The sequence below is a fragment of the Gymnogyps californianus genome, chromosome 2, assembly GCF_018139145.2.
Source record: "Gymnogyps californianus isolate 813 chromosome 2, ASM1813914v2, whole genome shotgun sequence".
In the NCBI taxonomy this organism is placed as follows: Eukaryota; Metazoa; Chordata; class Aves; order Accipitriformes; family Cathartidae; genus Gymnogyps; species Gymnogyps californianus.
Genome location: NC_059472.1, coordinates 14,037,792 through 14,062,422, shown reverse-complemented (window position 1 = coordinate 14,062,422; position 24,631 = coordinate 14,037,792). Strand labels below are relative to the sequence as shown.

Below are 24,631 nucleotides of genomic sequence, written 5' to 3'. Positions count from 1 at the left end.
CCTCCATGACACACAGCCCTATATGGCTGACTACAGACTTGTGTCTGAAACAACATGCTGAAAACAAGACCAAAAGTCAGAATGACGGTGACTATGTCACTGGCCACAGGTACCACACTAGCTGGGACTGGCTCAGAAACCAAGGGGACAATATTTTAAACACGTAGAACCCTAAATATGCACATTTTTTTATGTGAATCACCTCTAGCAGAAGGAGCTTGAACTACCAACTAGTGTTACGAGGAGGTGTGGAGATGCAGCGCTGCAGGTGTTACTCACATGTGGTGATTTCCGTGATGAGCTCCGCAGAATTGTGGCAGCCCTGCACTACACTCCTCGTCCACAGTGAGAGGTCTCGGCTAGTCTCCGTCCTGAACAGATGGGTTTCAATCCCTTGCCTTGTACCGGTACGGGTTGCGAAAGACAAATCCACCCCTGACTGCGGTGAGCCTTTTCCTGGGCCAGAATGGACCAACCTGCAATTGGATTTGAAAGCACATCAGTGGATTGTCATGCTGACACAGCACACTGTGCCAAAATCCCTACCTGAGCACAGCTCTGCTTTGTACATTCCTAAACGCACGTGGTTGGGAGCATGAGAACTTGCATCTCCTCTGTATTTGAGCCTAAAGTGACTCCTAGTAACACTCAGAAGAGTGAAGGTCCAAGGCAGTGAGTACAGAAGCAGCCAGCCACGCAGGTGATGACGGGGACGTCCCAAAATTTCCTAATGAATTGTACAAAACACCTCTTTGGGCGAGGAACCAAGAGAAATCACCGACTGGTCTGTGGGGATGGGGTTTGGTCCACAGATACAAGTGCTCGCTCAGATGAGGCAGCTGAATCCAACTTTCACTGTCAAGTGGCATTTGCCATAAAGCTTAAACAGCTGCAGACAAACTCAATGATAAATGCTGTCAGATAAAGTAAGTAGTTCCTTAAAATATGCAGATGCCAAAGTACTGTCTTGTGCATACTTTTCCCATAAGGAACCTGTAAAATGCAAAATGTTGCAGCTACTTGTAATCTGAAATTCTCTCATATTTTGCTGCAATTAACATTTTTTTGCCTGGCATCAACAGCTGATCTCCTGTGACCAGGAAAGGTTTGTTCATCTGGGCAAACACTAATCGCAGGGAATATTTTTGAGTGAGAAAATCAACACCTCATAATATTTAATTCTTCTTTAAGACTGCCTTTTTGGTTTGTTTTTTTCCCTGCAGAAGTGTGGACAGTGAATACAGAATTCACTCAGGGACATGACACTGATTCAGCTGAAAAGAATAATCCAGAGGAGCTCATTGCTCTTTGAGATCCAGAGACTAATCCTTACAGGGAGTCACAAAATGAAATTCTTCTGAAAAGCTTATTTCTGTCTTGTGTCTCCTGTTTCCCTTTCTATAGGCGAACAATATACTTCATGTGAGACTATAAAGTAAGTATGTAGCATGGTAGTAGAATACTTGTGCTGAAGGATAAAACATTAGATTATACTAATCATTTACTGAATGCTAATTCACCGTCAAATTATTGTTTTGCATCTGAAAGAATAGTTGCCTGTTAGCTGACACTGTAGAAGTATACCATCAAACAGAGATGTTTTAATAGGAAGAAAAAGCAGAAAGGAAAGAAAAAGCACAACTTTAGCTTTTCAGTTATTAAAACACTAACCATAGGGCATCTGAAATTTTCCCCAATTCCCTGGCAGTCCATGCTGACCTTTGGGACGTGTATTGTGCTGAACAGATGTGTCCCTCTTTCATACCCTGCTAGAAGGTTTGCAAGATCTGTTCATGCTCAGTTTCATGGTAACTTTCTTTGGATTTTGAGCATCCGCCTTGATTTCATGGTCCCAGGAGGTCCCGGGAGGCAAGATGCAGAGTATCCTGGTCAGAGCTGCCCTGCCCTGTGTCTGGGCAGGAACGTGTCTTCCAGAGAGGCACTACCACCTTCCCCAAATGCTTTTTTGCCTCTAGAAGGGCTGCCTTAACGCCCCACTCAGCTTTGATACTCAAGGCCTTCTAACTGCACCCTGGGCAGATTTTGCAGTCAGAGACTCAGCAGCAAACAAACAGCCCAGAAACTTTAATTCACTTTCATTTGGCGTGCGGAGGTACAAACTCTGAGGGGAAGCTGCATCTCGATAATTAAGGCAGGAGACTGGGAACTGAAATCTCTGGTGAGTTCTGCTGCTGCCTCTCCCTGGCCAGTCACCCAGGTGCAGGCATGGCCACTGCTCTCATGCTGCCTTCTGTTGCTGGGGGCGACTGTGGGAAAGCAGCCTGGAAAATCACAAGTTTGTCATTAAAAATAGAACTATTCCACCTTCTCCCTGGGTCATCCCTTCTCCTTTATACAGTGCTTATCAGCTGTGCTAAAAATCATTTTCTAATACTTGTGATACTAAACGTGTGACAGACAGATGGTTCCGATGTTTTATTTCCTTTCAAATCCATCTCCCTGCTCCCCTACATCTTCATGCTTTATCCACAGCACTGGCATTGTAGGTTTTTCAGCATATGGATAGAATGAAGACGTCCTTCACAAATTAAAGTATGTGGACACATCCAACATCACAGAATCATAGAATGGTTTGGGTTGGAAGGGACCTTAAGAATCATCTAGTTCCAACCCCCCTGCGATGGGCAGGGACACCTTCCACTAGACCAGGTTGCTCAAAGCCCCATCCAGCCTGGCCTTGAACACTTCCAGGGATGGGGCATCCACAACCTCTCCGGGCAACCTGTTCCAGTGCCTCACAGTAAAGAATTTCTTCCTAATATCTAATCTAAATCTACTCTTTTTCTGTTTAAAACGGTCACCCCTCGTCCTATCACTACACTCCCTGATAAAGAGTCCCTCCCCATCTTTCCTGTAGGTCCCCTTTAAGTACTGGAAGGCTGCTATAAGGTCTCTCTGGAGCCTTCTCTTCTCCAGGCTAAACAACTCTCTCAGCCTGTCCTCATAGGGGAGGTCCTCCAGCCCCCCGATCATCTTTGTGGCCCTATGAACATGAACATTGTTTCTTGCCTGCCTTCTCATTTGCATTATCCCCTCATTATTAAAAATTCAGTCTCATTATTTGAAAATCCTTTTCTATCACACAACTCTAGATTGTGCTTTGGAAAATCATGCAGTTAAACATGAACTAGATAAATATGCAGGGGAACAAATATGCAGGATAGTATTTATGTACCAGCTGTCAGTACTGATGTATTTGGGTACAGGTCAAAAGATTCCCAAGCTTTAATAAAGCTGCATTCACGTGAGCTGTTTCATTTACATAAAAGATATTTTATCCAAAAGACCATGAAAATACCTTAAAAGGCAAAAAACAGTCTTAGAAACTTCACAGAAGACTTCCCCTCGCCCGTGCCTCCTGTCGCTCTGACCGCAGCCGAGGTTGTGTGTGTGGTGCATGCTGCACCCCAGAGCTGAAAAGGCACCCCAGGGCCGGCTCTGGTAATATTCACCTGCGGTCCCTGAAGGTTACTGGGCTCTGTGGAGGTTTCTGAGATGTCTGCGAGCGCGCAGGAGCCCGAGCACGCTTCCCTGGAGCAGCCAGAGCCGCAAGAGGGCAGGAGAAGATTGGTCACGATCAAGTCGGTTTGCACAGCGCGTAGATAGCAGGCAGCGGCTGTAAAATGCAACTCTTGGCATGCTCCAGAGAGCCAGGGAGACACTTCTAATCTTCTCTAATTTCTCCCTTGTCTCTCTGTTTTAGGGCCCTTTTTAGCATTATTCTTTGCAAACATGTGATAGCAAGATGGGTACGGTCCAACATGAAGTGTTGGTGCTGGGTGAGATGCATTGGGACCTGCTTCTCATCCTAATGCTATGAAGAGAGTTTCAACCAGTTACTGCAACAGCAAAATCTAATGGCCTCTTCAAGAAGGACAGTGAAACCAGCACTGACACTCAAAGCAAGTGTTCAGCTGCTTATCTGAGATCTATCTCAGAAGAGACCTTGATACAAGTGCATCAACAGTCATGCAGCTCTGCCCAGTAGAAAGCCACTATCATCTGACCTTTCTTATGTTGAAACCACTCCTTACCCTGCCTTAGCATTTGAAACCTGCTCCAGAATGGCTGTACTCTTTGGAAACCTACGCACATGCTCTCAACTCCTCCGAGTCCTGCATGGAGGGAGCCACAACCACCCTCACTGTCCTGGGAAGATGCTTGCACAGCACTTCACACACCTTCCCTGGGGTGCTCGGGGACCCCAGTGCTCTCTGCCTGCCCCTCTGCCCGCTCCTCTGCCCGCTTGCACAGATGACTAATCGGCGCCCAAACTCCATCCCCAACTTTCCATGGCATTAACTATCAAACTGCTTTAATACTTTCTGGTTACAGACCTCAGCTTTACACAAAAGCTACTTACCTGATCTTTAATCAGAGTCCAATATGGGCTGCTTTTTTTTTTTTCCTTCCATTTCATATCTGGCTATGATAGATAACGGAATTTGATTGCAAACATTTAAGATGTAATTACTTAAGCCCTTTCCCATGCTAGAGGGAGGCACTGTTATTCAGGCATAAGGAAACACTGAAACAGAGATTATGACAAAAAGGTCCTTGGAGTCAGGGCTACGAGCCAGCTGCTGTGCCTCCTGGTACAGAGATTTAAAGGAACAACTTAAATCTCCTGATCTCAGTTTTATTTGAGCTATTACTTATATTCCGCACAATTCCGCACAAAGCTGGGAGAGACTGGCTGGAAAATATTTTTAGGTCTTAATAGCATCCATAGGTTGAAGGCAAACTTATCAACAAACAGAAAGGGCATGTTGAAATTCCACTGTTAAAATACTGTAAGAAGATTGTAATCCTTCTACCACTTTCCAATTTTCTCTGCTCATTATGTCTTGGGTAGATTAAGCATGACTCTGTACAGTATCTGGCACTGAAGTTTTCCAGTTTCAGCAGCTTTTCAAATATGCATTAGCTAAGCAAAAATGTTTTCCCAAGGACTCATAAAAATCTGAAAGATGGGAGCAGCCAAGATTACAACATGTGGTCTGCAAACTTTCCAGGTGAAAAGTTCTAAATTGCACTGATCAATGCCCAGAGGGGATTAAAAAACCCGTCACGAGCAGGGTAATCACTGACCGAGCATGAACACAGCGGTCAATACCAACAGCAAACCCTGTGTATTTTTTTGGTATAACTGTACTCAGTGTGACAGATCATAAAAGCAGGATCCTGCAGGGTTTTAATCAAAATCATCCAAAACAGTAAGTGTAATGATTTAGGGAATCTGTCAATTTATGTAATCTGCTCACCTTGGGGATTCATGTATTTATACTTATTTATCAGACTGCGACTCCATTCTGAATGTCAAGTTCTGTATATCTGCTGTCTTTTTACCTGAGTGTTAAATTCACAGCAATATTAGTAAGAAATCACAGAGAAGGGGCTGGAATGGTTCTCAGGAGGTCAGCCAGCACATCCTCCTTCCCAGAGCAGGGCTAACTGTGCTGACACACTCCTGAGGGTTACAGTGTCACCCGTCCAAAGTCCCCAGTGATGAGGATCGTACACCTTTCCTAGAGAATCTAATCCAGTCCCTCACCTGCACACCAAGTTTTTCCCAGGACCTACCCTGAACCTCCCCTGCCACAAATGCAGCCAACTATGTCCTGTTGTATCCAGAAGGGGCCTGGAGAACATGCTCCCCTGTCCTTGTATCTCATTTTCATACTTGAAAACTATTGACATGTTTTCCATGGGCTTCTCTAGATTAAACAACTAAGGTTTCTTAAGTATTCCCCTACTGATAGTGTTTTCTAGGTCTTACATTTGCATTGCTTTCTTCTAGACCTTCCACAGCTAACCGGCATCTTTCTGGAAGTGCAATGCCTCACATGAAGGTGGTGTATCACCTGAGGCTTTACTCATGCTCTGTAGTTAGGTATGATTACTACATCTGCCCAACATGCAACACTTCTGCTATAACCCAAGATGATTGTCTTTATTTTCCCCTCTCAAAAACATAACACCATAGATTTAAGCAAGCTTCCGGGCAGAGCAACTACTTTGTCACTCATTTTCCACCCCAAACCAGCGCAGCTGATTATTCCTCAGAACTGAACTTTGCACTTGTCCTTTCTGAACCGCATCTCGTCTTTCCTACAGACCATTTTCCCAGTCTGTAAAGACCCTTCAGCAGCCTGACACCCGTGTTGAGCAACTTCTCATTCCTCTCCAGCCTGAAGGCCGATGGTCCTCCACTCACACGGGAATCCCATCGGACAGGGAGATGACTATCCCCACCCAAGGCAAGCCAGTCTGCTATCAAATCTGAACTCCTGAGAAAAAGTAATTAAGTAACAGGCCCTCCAAGACAAGGACTTAGATTGTTTGATGCAGTAAATTGGTGGTCACTGAGGATGGGGGCTGGCGATGCCCACCAAAGGGCTGTCTTTACGTGTGACGATGTGTGGGCAGGAAGGGGCAGGGTGCGCTGCAGGATTTCCAGTCACTTTAAGGAGGAGGACTTGGGTCTGTGTACAAATGACACCCCAAAACAGTGGGGAGGAGACACATCACCATCTGCTGGGGTGCTCTGGCTTCACAAACTCTAAGGCTTAGTGACACACCTGGATGCAGCCTCCAGCTCCAACACCTTACCCAGCCTTCATTGGGAATTGTCACCTGGAATTGTCAACCTTCACCGCCACACCGCGCAGCCAGCTGCAAGCTGCAAAGCTTGGGGCTCTCACCTCACGTTACAGTAACAAAGGGTGAGTCAGAAGCTGGCTTCCCAGGAAGTCTGAAAGCTCCATCACGGGTAGGTAGACTGGGACAAAACAACCATCAGTGTAGTTCACTGAGTTCAACTTTATTTTTTTTTTCATATAATGATTTAGCAGCAAAGCCTCAGTTCATTTGGGGAGAAAACTAAGAGACCGAGAACAAAAATTAACTAATGAGAGTGCAGTAAGAGACCCACTGCTTTTGGCCATGTGCAACCAGCCCTTCTGAATGAGAACTCATTGAAAATGGTACAATAGAGGCCTGTAGCAAGGCCAAAACAATGGAACGGCAGCTCTTTCTCAAGCCCTTTGACCACACTGCCAGAGAAACATGATTAAGATTCACACCAAGAAGCACAGACAGTTTCCACCGCATAAAAACAACCATGGGAAAGCTCTCTCTGAATTAGTGTTGATGGATACCTTCGAAATAATGCAGATGGTTATTTACAACCTAGATTCAAGAATGTGTCTTCCAAGCTCACCATTTTAAGCTAAAAAAGCCAGGAATTCATTTGCTAGAGCAGGAACAGAAGCCGTGCTGAAATTGTCTCCATCACATGTGCGATCCTCCAAAAGCCCCAAAACGGTGGTACAGAACTGCCACACAAGCACATCCAACTCAGGGCAACAATTTCACTTTTTTCAGCCCAGAGGAGCAGCTGGAAATCTGAGTGCTTCTGCCAAGCCCTCAGGTCTGCACACTGAGATAGAAATCTCAGGAGATCGAGCTCTCAGCTTTTTCAGCACTCCTGCCTCTGAATCTGGGCCAAACGGCTGCATCCATAATCTTTCTGGTGTGTTTCTGGCCATCAGCCTTGGCCAGAACTTGAAACAGAGGAGAAGAGAGGAGTTAAGCTGAGCATATTGGCCCATTGAAGAAGAATCTGCTTCTCAAACCATGACATTTCAAGTGTGATACATAGCTATGCACCAGCTATACCAGTTCGCAGCTGACTTAGCCGTTCCCACCGCTCTTGAAGGGACCATAATAAAAAAAGCACAGGTACCTGGTGGCTAGCAGGGGGTAGGTATGCAGAGGGCTGAACCAAGCTTCCTTCATCCGCGGCATGCTCTCGTATATTAAGAGGTCTTTCTCCGTCAAAACCACTAACACTGGCTTCCAGTGCTTCTCGTTGTCTCCTGGCACCTGAAAAAGCAAATTTTCAGTGAAACAACAAGTGACAAAGCTACCATTGTGCAAAGCCTGACGATATGAACTCGTCAAGTCCTGGACAAGATAATGAACAAAAGAGAGTTTTATTTCTTTGGCTTTTTGGTATCTCCCACCCGAATTTATAACCAGCTGCAGCAGAAATGGAGTAAAGTGCAACGACATCTGCTGCTCTCATTAGCAGTGCCATTTCCAGCCCTCCTTGCAGCCTTCCCCTACTACAGGCTACTCCATAAATGCAGTAGTGGAAGAACACTGAGACAGAGCTGGCTGTTATTTAGCTGTGGTATGCATGAAAGGACCTTAAATGTATATTTATAATGATGTGCACCATTTATGTGTAACTGGCACATTAACCTGAATGCTGGACATTGCTGCTATTTTAATGAGTGAAAAAAGCTGCAACATCATCACTATTAAAGAATAGTGTCAGGTAGTAAAATAGTGGTTTGGGAGCAGATGCTTTTTTCCTCAGCAGTTCACATTTTCATTGCTTCTCCTTCATATCGTTCTTCCAGTTTTACAAGTGCCAATTTATAAAGAGATCCACCCTAAACATGGCATTGATCTGAAGCATTGACTCAGTGATGGATCTGCATCCACATTTCAAACCCATCTGCAGAAGATGTCTAAAGACTGGGGCATCAGAGCCCTTTACTGGCTGCAGAATCCAGATGTGGAATTATATTTTGCAGGTTAGGCATGCGGTCATCCACATGGCTACACAATTACCATTATGGGGACCAAGTATGGATCCTAGTTTTTACTTATTCTACTCTGGCAGCATAGAAGTGTCTTAAAATAGATGGGAACATGAAAGGGTCTTAGTTTCAAGTAAGAGTGAAGCTCGTCTTTCACAGACAAATTAATCATTTTCCTTTTGGTGCACATAAAGAAAAAGAAACCCCGTTATGCAGTAACACTCACAGCCATGCTTTCAAACCCAAGCATCTCGGCTGGGTACTAAAGGGAATGAAACAAATTCTGAGATTCACCAGAGAATCTGGTTGTCTACATGACTCCTCCATTAAAACCTTCTTCGGGAAAGAGAAGCAGCTGTCTATGCTGTTTTATGGTTGATGCCAGCCTACTTGCCATGGGCGTATGTCACTGGGCACATCACTGGGTGGAGAAACATATAAAAGGGATCAATCAAAGGTTGGCCAGGCTGGGAGTGGCACAGCCAGAAATGGCGATTCAGATCCTTAAGCACGATGTGCCTTAAGTGATGGATTCAGATTGAGAACGGCATTTGAAACATTTGTATTTTATATGAAAAAAGGGTCCCACAATTTCTAAACTTTTAAGGACTTTCAAGACAGTTGTAAGACAGCTTCGCACCAGAACACCAATGCCCAAAGCAGATCTTAAACTTAAACCAAAGATTTTTGGCTTACATGGTTTTTAAGAGGTATTTTTCCTTCTGAATTAAGCTTTTCCAATAATCACATTCCTGTTTAAAGCATTACTTGCTCATTGGTTGTTCATGTCTGTGTGTTAATCAACTGAGACTCGTACAAAGTTCATCCTTTTATTTTCTTCAGAAGCATCAATACTTATTCACAATTTTCTTGTGGTGACAATTTCTTGAAATGCAACCTTTCATTTTCAAATAGGGCTGAACAGAGAAGCCGCATAATTAACACACCTATTAATACACTCCAGAAAGAATGCAAAATCCAGAGTTCTCACAGCCAATATACCACGGAGATACTCACACGAGCAAAAAGCATCCTCAGCTTCTTAATACCACAGTTACTAACTACAGCTAACACCCCAGTTCCTAGCGTGGGAATACAGAAATAAATGTTACAGTTAACATTAACATTTAATAAATGTTACAGTTAATGTTAACATTTAATTTTTGAGCACCTGCCTGTGTTTTTTAATTCGAAAGACTTTAGTACATACTTTTGAAGATTTCCAGAAAAGAAAAAGGAAGATAAATATGAACTCTATCATAGGATGAAAAAGCAGGATATTCAGATCCATAGTCTGGAGGAGTAAGCAGGCAGCGTACTGGGCTGTTACTTCTTATTTTTCTATTCTGTGACCACAAGCAATCCAAAGGCTATGGGAAGCTTCTCACAGCTTTTCTGCAGAACCATCCTGCCTGTGTAGCATTTTCAATCACAAGTTTTGTTATTAGGTGGCTGGTCAGTCAACTGTGACTCCAGAAAGTCTGGGAAACACTGTTCCTTGTAAAGCAACCGCAAGAAAGGGAATAAAACTCATTTTGCCAGCTGGTCCCACAAGTATTTGCTGGACAGCCGTAAACATCAGGAGCCAGAATTTCCAGCATGGATCCTGCAGTTACCATCTGCACAGCGAAGCCCACAGCTTTGCCCCAGTCCTTCCCAACAGCAGGGTGACTACGGAGATGTGGCTCAGTCATCAGGTATTGAAGACTTTTTCTCAAGTATAAGCGACCTTATGCTACCTCTCCTTGTAGGATGTATCCCCTGTTTGTAGGGTGTATACTGGGAAGGGGAGAGAGGAGAACGATGTTTGCCTGCATCCTGCTAGGAAGCCCGCCCCAGTAAGACAGGCCATGCAACACACACACTTTTAAACACATTTTTTAAACCTTGCTGGACCATAGCTGTCTCACTGCTAAGGAATGCTGGTGTAAGCAATACTGCTGCTATTTCAGACCTGAAGAAGGATTTGTGTGCCTAAAAGCTTGTCTGTTTTTTTCCAACTGTAACAGCTGATCTAATAAAAGATATTGCCTTTCCTTAAAATCCTTGAATTGCATTACTGTTCCCTGATTTCGCTGGGGTTTGGATCAGGCTTTAACAGCTGATGCCGTGGTGTTCAACAGGCAGTTGGCACTTCTGGAAGGTGTCAAAGAGAACATGCTGTCCCATAAATGGTAATAGCAAATTTTACAAAGAAAGAAGAGAGGCTGCAAATATACCCTTACCCTACAGGGCACATTCAGAACAAATCAGTATGGGAGATTAACCCAGATCAAGAAAGTGTCATACCAAGCGTGAGTATAATAGCAAATTACAAAACAAAAGCAAAAAACATGCTGCTTACGGGCAGCTAAGTGAAGGATTTGTTCAAGTTTTAAAGGTTTTAAAATCTGACACATCATAAAGATAACATGAAATACTTCTGTACGAGTAAATTTAAGCATCATTTGAGATACATTTTAGAGGCACCATTTTAGATGATGGTTAGGGCCAGCTTCTTAGCCAGAATTTTGCAGAATTCTGGCACTTGCGCTACAGTTTCTTCGCTCCAGTTCCCACTTGCACACGTACAATTCAAAGTGCATTGATCTGTGTTGCAGACAAATAAAATCACCATCCACTCTAAAAATCTTCTCAAACTCAACCCTTTTTCAAAGTCAAAAATGTTAGATCAAATCTAGATGAACTAGAGAAAAGAAAAATCAGTACTCCTCAAACCTCCCACCACAATAAAATGAATCAGCAAATTTTTTGCTGGTCTTCTGGGCACTGTTCAGGTAACTCTAAGCAACAGGCACCAGTGCCCCCTCTCCATGCTCTGCTCATCTCAGCTGAGGTCACTGCTTATATTCCCAGGTGAAATTCCACTTCAAGTCAATGAAGCTGTAAATGTTTATACCAAAAGCAAACTTGGTTTTTTTCTTTCCTAGGCACACTGTGCCTCTAGATCAAAGTCTTCAAGTACAAACCTGAAAAGGGAGAACATACTCTAACAAAAAACCACCAAGTGCAGTGAAGCATCCTTTTTGCTACTTGCAAACCTCTTTGATCCTCATATACTCACGCCATGAAGTACAAATCCCACTTTTTCCCATATGCACCTCTCTGGTTTACCTTTCCAAATTCAGAAAATACTTCATGTATGGCAGGGATGAAACCCAATTTTTTTGTGTATAACAACATGATGGCCAGGCCTGGGATGACACCAGAGGAGACCTGCGTTCACGTCTTGCTCGGCCACAGGCTTCCTCTGCAAAGTCAGTCTAAATGCTCTGCATTTCCATATGGACACTGCGGTCTCTGCTGGGGTGGCAAGTGCTACTGTAACACACACAGCAGGAACAGACGTAAATGTGAAGGCGGACAAAAAGTGCACAAGAACGGCTGCTGTATTTCAGCAGCTACGTGAAGACTTGCCCATCAGCCTTTGGCTAACACAAGAGCAAAAAAGTGCTTTGATGATGCAGAAAGATGGCTCACGCAGCATCAGGACACACCAGACCCCACCGCACCAAGGATGCACCTGAGCTCTGGCTGCTTCTGGATGCCTTTGCAGTGGTGGGGCAGCATTGCTCCGGGCTTTGCTTTAGGGCTGGATCTGCAGTCTGAAGGACTGACTCTGCAAATGATGATGTAGCAAGCTCAACACTACCTGTACGACTGCTCCTGCTGGTTTTCTGGCAACTGCTCACGTGCTTAAGGCCACTGCTTGCAATGTACCCTTAAAGAGTAACTCCTCTGATACACAGCAAACAATATTTCAAAAAGGAGCCAGCTTGTTTTTCCTGCAGGCCACGGGGACCCCTGGCCCCTTTAATGGGTATCACAGCTTCCAAATCTTTAATAGTTCTCACATATAATTAGTTGCCGTAAAGGCAACGGGCATCTCAGTGCAGATAAATCCTTTTACAAACGGTTTGGTCCTTTGCTCTGTCATCTGCCAGGTCTCCTTTTCGTAAGGTTTTTCTTTGAATTTCAGTCATTCATCTACGTCAGGCTGCCAGGAATGGATGAAAGAATACTTTTAATCTATGAGACTCACAGATAATTAAATTAGAGGCCTCAGTCTACTCTGGAAAGCTGTTTTATATTTTCATTAACTCAGAAGGGACATTTCAATTACATTCCCTGTTTAGTAAACAAATTATATATTGCCAGGAGACTCCACTGCAGCAAGTATCCAAAATGTAGCCTTTCAGAGAACTGCTGTGAAGGTAGGAAGTTTACGCTTACAGTAAGTGGTTTAAGCCCCTTTTCCATCACCCCCTCCCAAATCCCAGGGCTACACAATCCCCTCACACAGAGCACAGGAGGAGCAACCAAGAAAGAATTTTCTGAAACTTTTTCCTTGCTATTTTCCGTCCTCCCTCACTTAAAATCTCTCCGTGCTGACAAGAGCCAGCTTCCATACAGGCTGGGATATGTTCTGCTACATGTTTCTTGCCTTTTCATCGTCTTTTGATGAAGGGCTACATCCATGTTCAGAATAAATTTGGTTCATTTGCAGAAACCTACTTGTCAGTTCCTGAAAATAACAGCTGGGACTGAAAAGGATTTTTGCAAGATGAACAGCAGTGATGCAGAAACACATCATGCAAACCCCAGCATATGCAACAATGGTGGTATTTCTGTGAGCTCATTTGACGGGAGGCAATTTGCCATGCAGGAGTGGGTGTAAGTGACAGCCATAGGCAGGGGGTATCAACACCTCCCACGCCACACATGGATGAGATGTGTTTTGCTGCTAAACTTTGTAGTTTTAAACAGGAAATAATGTGCACATCATTTAGAAAAAAAAAAAAAGCTAATGAAAATGTGTCTGGTTTTGTTGTTCTCTCTCTTTGACCTCAGTGACAGCTCAAAGGTGGCTTGTGCCATTACCAGATCTGGATTACAGTCAGTGCACACACAAAAATCCCACAAAGGGCACAATATTGCCTCCTGTGAGCAGCGAGCAGCGAGCAAGCGATGCACATGCTTGGCCGTGGTGCCACTGCTGTGTGAGCAGCCAGAGCCATGCAGGTCAGGTGGGAACCACAGCAGGGACCACGCTGATCCACCTCTCGTGCTATCCTGAGCAGAGCTCAGGAGTACACTGGCAGTTACAGTTACAGGCACTGCTGAGTATGGACAGGACACCCATTCTCAACACACGTCTGTTCAAGTCTGAACTCCTTCTAAACGTCCTTTAAAATGACAAGATACAAGCCAACTTTTGTCAAAAGTCACACAGTCAACCACGTTAGCACGGCAATATGTTCAAGCCAATGTCCTGACTCTCTGGACTAACAGGATTTTCAAACAGCTCTGTCTCATATCCAAATACCTCTAAATGTCAAGAGAAGCACCTCAGTCCTCTGTACTCACCCATGCAAGAATGGCAGGTGACCTGAGACCTTTCCTACAGCCAAACAAGAATGCCTGATCCCAGTTTTCTAGTGGAGGTTTGCTCCAGAGCTCAGTGAAGTCAACTGGACTTTTTCTAATGACTCTTTAGGTTTTGGACTAGGCCCTTGGGAAACAAGCCTGGAGGGCTGCATGTCTCCCACACTACAAAGAAGATGAAGCGAAATTCTTCTTGGAGGTGCACAGTGAGAGGATGGGATTCAATACCCGCAAGCTGAAACAATGGAAATTCTGATTTGGTACTCAGAGAAACTTTTTCAGTATGTGATGGTGGTCGAACACTGGAAAAGACTGTGAAATGTCCACCCATCGAGATACTCACAAAATGACTGGGCAAGGCCCTAAGCAAGCTGGTCTAGTTGGCTCTGCTTAGACCAGGGGGGTTGAACCACAAGAACTCCCTTCCAGCCTATATTATTCCATGAGGCTATGAAACATTCCATGAGGCTGGAAAAAATGAAAGAAGTCATCCAGATTTGGATCAGAAAGTCATCATTTAGGTTGCCCCTGAGTTAAAGTTGGTTGTGTAATTATTCCGTACACATGCAGTTTTTCATGCATATGTGTTGCATGAATGTTGCATCAATATGAATGCAGTAGTCATATAAAATGGTTATCACAGCTTACGGGTTTGCAGGATGATCTGTAGTTACCTTGTACCTTAAATCATTTAGAGCTGTATAAAACATGTATCCTTGATCCTTCTGACTTGGTAGAGTTTAACACTCTGGATTTCCTTTGCAGTAGATTCCTTGCAAAAGATAAGGAATGTAAAGGAGTAGAAAACCCAGCATCACATAAACTTCATTCATTGTACAACATACCTTAAATAAAAATATATTTCACAACTGCATGAGAAAAGTTTAAAAACCTGATGTGTTCTCTTTCTTCTGATCCATGGGTCCACAGAAACTGATTGACTAAATACACAGAAATCCAACTCCAGGGGACTCAAAAAGGAAAAAAATGGTAATTCATCTATTTTAGAAACCTCTACCGTGACCTAGGATCATTTTGCTATGCATGAAGTTGAGATTTGAAGGTCCGTAAGTAAGAGCAGTGAGACAGGAGACGCTAACTTTCTGATAATGTCAGGAATCTTTCCACAGACGAGCAAACAGGCAGAGACCACAGGAGATGGTAAATGTCCCACACCATTTGTTAAGAAGACACCGATTGCTTTTCGTCTTAGAGAAGGTGAAAGGAACTTTACTGTGTTTTAAGAAGTATTCTGATGCTTTCTGAGTAAAACACGTCTTCTTCTATAGTACCTTCGTCAGACCATGAGAGCACTGTCTGAAATGAAGTAACGGTAATTTATGATAGCAAGGCTTTGCAAACAGCAAAGGTCCTCTCCTGAAAAGATACAGTGTTGAGCTAAATGATTTCTGTAGAAAAACCTGCACTTTGCTATCTTCCCCCATCCCCCCGCCTTTTTATTGCTTCTCAGAAATTGCCAAGGGACAGCAGGGAAGGGAAGAGGACATTTCATCACTCAAGGGCTGCGGCAAGGAAGACCTGCCCAACCTTAAGTTGCAAGGACAGAGACAGAAGGCAAGTCAGACGTGTGGGAAGGTCAGAACAGCCCAGCTGGCACTGGCAGCTGAGGCTGATCAAGAGATAGTGGACAGGCCAGCTACAGTTCAACTGACCTTCAAAGCCAGTTTGACTGGGAACAAACCTGTGCTGGAAGAGGTCACATTTTAAGTATTGCTTATAAAAAAGGCATAAGGGAAGGAGGAAAAAAGGGAGGGAAAGACCATTAACCTCGGGCTTTTCTAATCAGTTACACTGATTGAAATGAACGGAAAGCCTGAAGGGTGGAGGTGAGCACAAAGCTGCTATCTAAAAGCAAAAAGCTCTGCAACAGTGGAAGCAATCACAGCAATCTCTCTATTGCAGCACACTCACACCACACTTTCAGGATAAAAGTGAAGAAGCTATTAGCAGACACCTTTGTATGTCTTGTGTGCTCATGAGTTTTGTGTACGCATGGCTTATCTATGGGATGTCTGGGCTCTTCAGACTGCAAGCAAGGGTGGCTGTAAACTTGCTTTCTGAAACATGTCTCACGAACATATCACAGAAAGGTTGGTGATAGCAACTGCCTGAAGTTCAATACATATTTAAATAAAAATCATAGAATTAGAGTGTGGGATGAACTGTACGTCTAAGACACAGCTCAGTTCTGGGAGAGATGAGCAGCTGTGCTGTCTCCAAAATAAACACTGGACCTCAAAGCACAATAATCCTAGTACTGAGGGAAAAACACTGAACTTCCCTTTAAAATGGAGCAGTCCCCTTCCTCCAGCAGGCCAAGCTTGCCCTAGGGAACACTAAGGACCATGGCATGGTCTTGTATCTTCATCTTCAGTTCACGGAGCCATTTTGCACATCAGGGTCAGCCCCAAAAGAAAAGGGATCATACCTGTGAATGACTTTGAGTTAGAGGCAAGAAAAGAGACGGGGAGCTTTGGAAGCTCTACCACATCTCCTGTGCAACTGCTCAAGAACAGATACTGTTACTCGGTGGTGGGGAAAACCAGTTTCCCCCAGGTATACTCCAGGATACCAAGAGCAACCACTGTTCTCTGCTATGCCCTGCAGGTTGCTATATGCTGGAGTTTTGCTGTGAGCAGAGTTTTCTGTTCAAGCCAAGGTGAAGCATTTTATGAGGGAGTTCATCATCATCAGTGGAGTATAATGGTAATTGTACAGGAGCAGAATCAATGTAAAGACACCATAGTTCCAACTCATTGTCTCTAAATATAATTTACAACTGAATCTGACTTCAGCTGATCAAGTGGGTACCAGATTAGAATAAATGAGTAATAACACCCATTACCTCAAAAGATACACACATCTCATCCTTCAGTAAAAGTGCATGGATTTCTAATCATCAGCTCAAGAACACTTGTCAACAGCACTCAATCAAACGTGAATGCTGGAGGTGGAGTTTTGATTTGAAAGCAGTTTGCAGCTTTTAATAATGGCTCAAACATGTAAAATGCCATTTGAAATTATTACGGTGTCTGTTTGGTGAAGGACAGGTAATCATCAATGTCTACATTAAAACTACAGTGACTGAAATCTGTCCCAGAAGATATTCTGTGCCTTTCTCTATCACACTGTCTTTCCGAATATTCAATCATCTCAGAAATGATGGCCCATCTTGACGGGTACCTTTTCAAGACTGACAGATTTGACTACTTTACTCAAGGGTCATTCTAAATCACAAGTGCTGGAAGAAAAAATAGTAGGGGAGCAATACAGAGAGAACAAGATGTTTCTTTGTCATTGTTATTATGTTGTCTCAAGGACAGTCCAGAATACTGTGTTGTTTCAGTCTATTGTGTCATTGATCAATACTCAGTAATACTGATGGACTACAATGCAACTAATGACCTCAAGCAAATGAGTGAATTCACTACATGCCTGGCACAAAAATGTATTATCTTCAAAAAACACTGAGAAAATCTATATGTTATGTTTCATCAACTGGAATTTTGAACATGCTAAGAAATACTTGGAAGCCTTATTGAAAAAGCAAAAGTTCAAGTAGAATCCTTAATAATTATTTGGCTTAATTTTGAAAAAATGTGGAGCAGCCATAGGTTTCTGGAAAGTTTGGTGAAAATTAGTCACAATTTGGAATCCAAACCTACCTATTTAGATGCTTAAGTAAAGATCTATCACAAAAAGTTCCTATATGTCTTTTTTTATGATTTATTTATTTAGCTGGTTGTCATTTTCAAAGCCATTCAATTATTTGAGACCGTATCTTTTTTTAAATGGATAGAGACAGAAAATCTGTATCTCCACCAGCACAATGACAGACCTCCACAAGCTATCTAAGATACCCAAGGAATAGACCTGCTTTCTTGCTGGGGAAAAAAAGGAACTTAAACATGATTTTCTGACAAGCAAGATGATTCCCCCCCCCCTCCCCCCCCAAAACCCAACTGAGCTCCAAGAGACCTCTGCCCACCAAACAGGTTTCCAGTTTGCTACACCTTGGCAACCAGTATGGAGAGCTGGAAGACCATCCAGTAGGTCTTCACGGTGGATCTCAATACTGATGGATCCCAGGGTGCCAGTAAAGGTAGGAAATGAACAGTTGTTCCATTTAATAACATTTCCAGTCAATCCGCTTTCTTTCAGTCCTTAACCAGGACAAAGTTGAATTTTAACATCTTCGCCCTTTCGGAGAGCTCTGTTTGATTTGGGATTTGTTAGTTTTCTAAGGAATGTGTAAAGAAGACAAATAGGATCTAATCAAAAAGTGCCACCTGCCCCACTGAAAAGCTGAAAATATCCTTTTTCTGCCTTCCAAGAAGGCTTAAGCCAGTCACTGGTTCAGAAATGTGAATGCTTAGATTCATAGGAAGAGGGCTGAAGATGACTTGAAAGATCAACTCATTCAGCCTCTGCTCAGGAAGGGACAGACTTCGCTCCCAAGATTTGTCTAGCCTGTTCCGTAAAAAACCTTCCCTGACAGAAATCCCCAGCTACTCTATTGTAGGCCTTGGCCAGTTTCACCATTAGGAAATTGTTGCCCATGCTGGAGCACATGCCACTGTGGTCCTGGGGATACTGTGAGGTCAGGTATCATTACATGCTTGGGAGACTAACAGAAAACTCAAATTTGGTTTTTTAGCTAAACGTCTTTTCAAGATGGTCATTACTCTAACACTGCCAAAGTAATTTCAGGACAGTGATGGTCACAGAGGAAAGGGGTAAGTGGGAAGAATGCAGGAGAGAAAGTTCAGAGCTAGAGGATTACTGCAGTTTGTCCCTGGTCCTGTGATTTGCTGGATAGCAGTCACCACTACCTATCTGGTACATCCAGAACACACACACATCCCTAACGTTGCAAAAATAATTGACAAGGCAGCTTTAATAGGAAACCAGTATTACCAACTCTAGCCAGCCAAAGCTCCCTTGGGGATGTCAAATGGGGCTTGAAAATCAGTCTGAGGTTTGCTTGGTATTTAAAATACATTTTTAATTCTTGCTGATCCATCAAGCCTTTCTGTTTTGCTGACATTCCATAGTCTCAAGCTTTTCTCTGTGGTTAGGAACCTGCAATAAAAATGAGAGCTCAGCTTTCATAAAACCTCTTTATTTCAGAAGATGGTAGTAGAAGAAATATCCCTAAAGTAAAAGTATTCAAGCTATGAGGTTTGGACCTATGGTCAGGATGTGAGCTGCCACTTCTCAAGAGGCATCACTTTCCCAGACCTGATAGTGCTTATATTACAAGATCTGACAAGATCACAGCCCAGGTGTTTATGGCAACAACTCTTTTAATGAATCTACTGTCTAAGACAAAAATGTAGCAAATATTGAAGGGCATGTGTTAACAGAAACCATGAATATTCAAGAGCCATACGAGGAAGACAAACATAAAGAGCCTTCTACTTGGCAGTTATCTGTGCTGAGCTTTAAATTAGCCACACAGGACAAATGGATTTAGTGCTGTGCCATGTTATTTCATCTAGATTACTAAAAGATACACAATTAGGGCCATCAATCTACAGACCCAAATCCTACAAATATCAGCAAATTACATGCTATAAGCTATGCAATTTTGAAAGCTAATGCTCTTTATCTGGTTCTAATTCTCAGTGTTTCATATTTTTGCAATAGTCACAGCATTTAACTACTCATAGGACAATTCTACTGAGAACTGAACATTCCTCTAGAAGAAAAACTTGGGAGGAATAAAGTTAATTTCCAAAGCTAGTATAAACAGATTGCATGCTACAGGTTATCTCCCTGGGGCCAGGATGGGAAACTAAGGTTTCAGATTTAAGAATTATCCCTGAAATACATAATTTAATAAAATAAAGAACTTCCTGGTAACGGCATTAGACTTTGACATCTCTTAACAAACACATCACATATCCAGAGAGAAATTATTTTTGGCACGAGAGATATATGATCTCATGAACCAAGTGATTTCATCAATGGAAGACTCTTTCGTGCTGTGGGCTAATAAATCACCCTAGCCAGCAAATGCCAGCTATTTACAGTAAGAACTGGCTGAGGGTAACATGAACATCATAGAGCTGCTATTACTTCTGCAGCTACAAGAAAGTGAAAACCCCAAGAGGACAAACATGTATGAATATTATCAAAGTGACTACACCTAATTCTACCCTTGGTATTAGATATGTATTTGCACTGAAGTCACTAGGAAATTTTACAAATTATTTCTTCCAGTTTTATTCCTACTATGAAGATGAATATTTGTCTTTTCATTGTGATCTCTTTTGTAGTTTGTACTGGCCTAAACATCTTACATACACTGGTATAAAAAATCTTAAGTAACTCAGTTGAGTAACACCAGTATAAAACTGCAAAAAGAAAATTGGAAACCATGTACTTCAGCAACATTGTCATATGCAAATATTCATATAACCCATTTTAGAAGTATAGCAAATGGGATTGGATATCATACCAGTGGTTTCATATCAAAATTTCTGGATTTTTAAATACCATGTCCTCATTGGCTTTTTTATTTCCTTAGCCATATGGAAAACAGTCAGGCACAATTGACTATTTGTCAGAAAACAATCTATTAATTAACACCATTCTGTGCGAATGAGCTGAAAAATGATGGTCTTTGCTTGCCAAAAAGCTTCCATTTCTGCCTCATGTTTGTGCTCAGAACTAAACATAGCTACAGATATGCTGCTTGACAGAAGTGACCAAGGGAAAAAAGAACAACTACTGCTGAGGTTTTTCAGAACCAGGAGCCAGCAAGATTTTTCTAAAGATAGGTAGGGGGTCAGCAGGGCTTCACCTCTGCGTCTCGTAAAATTCTCTACTGACAGATCTTTGATTAAACTGGGCAGAAATAGATTAAATCCCAATTAAGACATTCATATTTGTAGCAGGTCTTGGAAGAGAAAAGAAAGTGAGGGGGGAGAGTAAGCTACAGTGTTTTCTACACTTAACCTTAAAAATATAGGACCTGACTTCAATTATATTTATATCCATTCAATTCTACTGACGTCAATGGATTTAGTCCTAAATTATGCCAGATGGAAATCAGGCTAGCTATTACCACATTTTCATGCATATAACCAGCACCCCTTTAAAAGTACCATTTATGCAAAAGCCTGTCGTTAGACAACATGCATCCTCAGATAACCCAGATAATATCAGAGGAAGGGGCAATCAGTGATAGGGAATGCCAGGGGAGAACTGCAGAGTGATAGAAGAGGAAGGGAAAGAGGAGATCTGGAGCAAACTTCCTTTGCTGTTATATGCATGTGCACATAACCTTTACTGCTGCTGAATCCTGGGCACTAAACCAATAACCTCTGGGGCTGACACAAGACAACATGGTGGCTATTTGCTTCCCTAGTAGAAAAGCAGTCTGCGATCCGCGTTACCTCTGAGATCGGCATTCTTATATTTCATTTTTTAGTAGAGCAGCCTGCAACGCTGCTGCTTCCAAAACTTTGAACCCCTTTGCAGGTCCACGCAGGGCTACAGGTGCGTAACCGTTACCAGTTAGTGGTTGGCTCCTCCTAACTGTTTTACAGAATTGTTCACTTGCTTGGATGTGATTCTATAACCACAACCCATTCCTTCTGCTTGTGCTTGCAAATATCCAAGCAGCTGTTTCAAGTTATTTCAAGGGGCTAGAGACTGAGGTTTTACTTGACAGTGTCCAGGCTAATGGAAACTGACAATGTACATGACCTTTGATGAGTGCAAACAGCCCCTCTGTCCAATCTGAAGTGAAAGAAGACAGGGAAGCTAAAATTCCTCTCTTTGAGGTCTCCTTGCAGCTGTGAAGAATTAATCTTACAGGGTTATGAAAGGTTCAGAGAAGGATGGTCTTATTCTTGCCAATAGGGGCTATTTCAACACCTTCCAGCCCACTCAACAATTTGTACAGCTGTCTGCACCCAACGGTCTCCGCAGCTCATCTGTGGGCTGCTCCTTCCACTGTCACCTTCCCGCAGGCTCCTGTAGCTCAGCTTCATCTCCCAATCTCTTTCAGTTTTGTCCCACTCTTCCCTTCTCCCAGGCTCTATTCGTCTTTCTGCACTCGTCCATTTGGCTTATGTCCGACAGGAACAAAAATCACAGCAGAGACACAAGGTCTGATGTGTGGTTCCATGTTTCCTCCTTCCTCTACTCTGCCTACTCAGATGGTTAGAGTTTGGAACAGGGTCTGCTCCTATTGGTACTGTTTATGCTGCAATCTCGCACGATGGCATTCCAAGTTTGGCTAGTGTCTAGGCCCTCTCGTACCAACATAATTATTAATATTATGTTATTAACCACAACCATCACTACCAGAATGAGTGCTGCTCTCTTCCTCATTTCAAACCCTTGCAACAAGAAAGCAAGAACCCAACGGTAAGTCAGCTCATCCTCAATAACCAGCTTTCCCAAAACCCACAAAAGCAGGGGGCCTCAAGACAAAAACGTCACATAAAAGGTTCTCACACTACCCCGTGCACCTGTGCAATCCCTCTCCACGCTGCTCCTCTTTGCAATACCTCCAGCTTCTTCCATCTCTTCCAGTTGCCTTTGCCTTGTTAACATCTGCCTGCAGTTTTGGGTGCGCAGATTTAAACCTCTGTTTTGAAATTTTAGGTGGGAGAACGTTAATGTATTCTTTAACCCTATGATTCAGGGATTCAAAGAACATAGCAATAATAAGCATTTTTTAAGTGGAATGAACACATCTGTGTGTTTAAACCTAAATTTTTAATGTATTCTCCCCTGAAGGGCCCTGCAGAAAGCCTCACGGGAGGAGATGAGGCCAGAGACAACACCATAAAACACTTCTTGTCATAAGAATGTACAAGCTTTCCATTCCATAAACAAATAGGTAAGCTTCTATTTCCATAGCACGCTTCTCCTCAAAGTGAATTTTTTAGAGCCATTTCCATAAACATCACTGACATTTCCAATATGAAGCACAAAAAAGCAGCTATATCCATACTACACATTGGCAGCCTACTCTGGCCGATGTCTGCAACTATTTTCAGCACAAGATCAACAAATGAATGTTTGCACAGCAGCATCTGCTCAGCAGAAATGTATAAATAAAAAAAGCCCCAACAATAACACGATGTGTTCACACAGTTTCAGGAATCTTCACTGCAGCTAACAGTCGTTAGCATCTAGTGATTAAAACCCAGGTGCTTCCTTCCAGCAGGGCTACTGTTACCATACGAGCACCTGAAACTCAGGGAATCCAAATAACATCTGAGAAAACCTTTGGTGAGTCCATTTGTCTTCAACAGCAATGTCACTACGTTGGGAGCAGCAGGTCCAAACCCCCCCACAGAGTCTCCTTCTGATGTACACCCACAGAAACAGCCACTTCGGCTCCAGAGCCCCTCTTTGTACCCTGACTATTGAACAGGTGCACTGTACAAGCCAATATGGCCTTCCAAAGGAGGGTGTGGAAATCCCTGTACTCAAAAAAAATGTTCCAGGGTATCCATCTAGATCTCTGAGATGGTCCTCAACAGTCTTGCAGCTGGAGCTGGTAAGAATGGGTGTGCTTTTGCCGAAGTTGCTGGAGTTGCTGACAAGATGGCTCACTTTTCATAACAGCGTGCCACCTAAGTGCTACCATTTTTTAGCAACTTCTGATTCTTCTGATCCCCATCTCCAATAAGTTTAACTTCTATTGCTTGTTATACCTGTGACTCTACTGCCGCTGTCTGACTTTTCTGAAAAAAGACTAAGCTGTTAGAAGAGAAAAATACTTAACGTCACTATTAGACCAGAAAAAAATGTGACTCCATGGGACATTTCAGCAAAAGCAGTTCTAAAATGGACTGCAGAGTTTCCCATGGATCCTATTGTGTGATTATTACTTAGGATGGTGTACTACATCTCTGTTGAAATTGCATTATTTCTGTGTGCTGAGCTAGTGCTGGAAAAAATCTGATGTCATTCCAACAGGTTCTGCCATGAGGTCAGGTGTGATACAACAGTACCTAATTTCTCTACCCCTATGGTGTCTGACAGGGTAAGTCCCCAATGCCTCATGTGAGTGTGAGGCCACTTCTTTCATGTCCACCTTCTCCAGGCCTTGCTAATGCTGCATGTACAGGGAACTCCACCAGGAACGATGCAAGGATGGGGCAGTTTGTCATACATCTAGAGAACTTTGCTCTTACAGAAGATCCTGGTTTGGATTCTCCTACCCACTGACCCCCCTTCTCACCCTGTCCCTTTCAGGCTGTTTTTCCTATCTTGCATCCAAAGTCTAATGTGAACACCAAAGATTGCATCTCTGTGTACTTTGCGTTTTTCCATTTGATTTCACTAGATTTTCTGTTTGAAGCAGTAACGGTCCTCCAGACTTATTGATCATTTTCATTGCACAAAGAGGAAGACATAAAACTGTGTGTGACCTGTAGAAATCACATTTATTCTGTCTCTATTTCTCTGTCCCCTGCAGCTGGTTGTTTAGGGCTTACATTAAAACTGGAAATGTCACCTTCTTAATGGTCACTGTGCAACTTTTCCTTCCTTTCTTAATCCTTCAAGTGAGGAAAAAAGCCAGGAGAAGGATACTGTACATGTTCGGATTTTTGTCCATC

At 43.0% G+C, this 24,631-nt stretch overlaps 1 protein-coding gene across 1 annotated transcript in view; it reads right to left on the bottom strand.

Moving 5' to 3' along the window:
- SNTB1 (syntrophin beta 1) overlaps positions 1-24,631 on the bottom strand; it is a 115,414-nt gene that overhangs the window by 5,919 nt on the left and 84,864 nt on the right. The window contains 2 exon segments of the mRNA XM_050892635.1: positions 280-476; positions 7,769-7,908. Coding sequence (XP_050748592.1) covers positions 280-476; positions 7,769-7,908 — 337 coding nt within the window.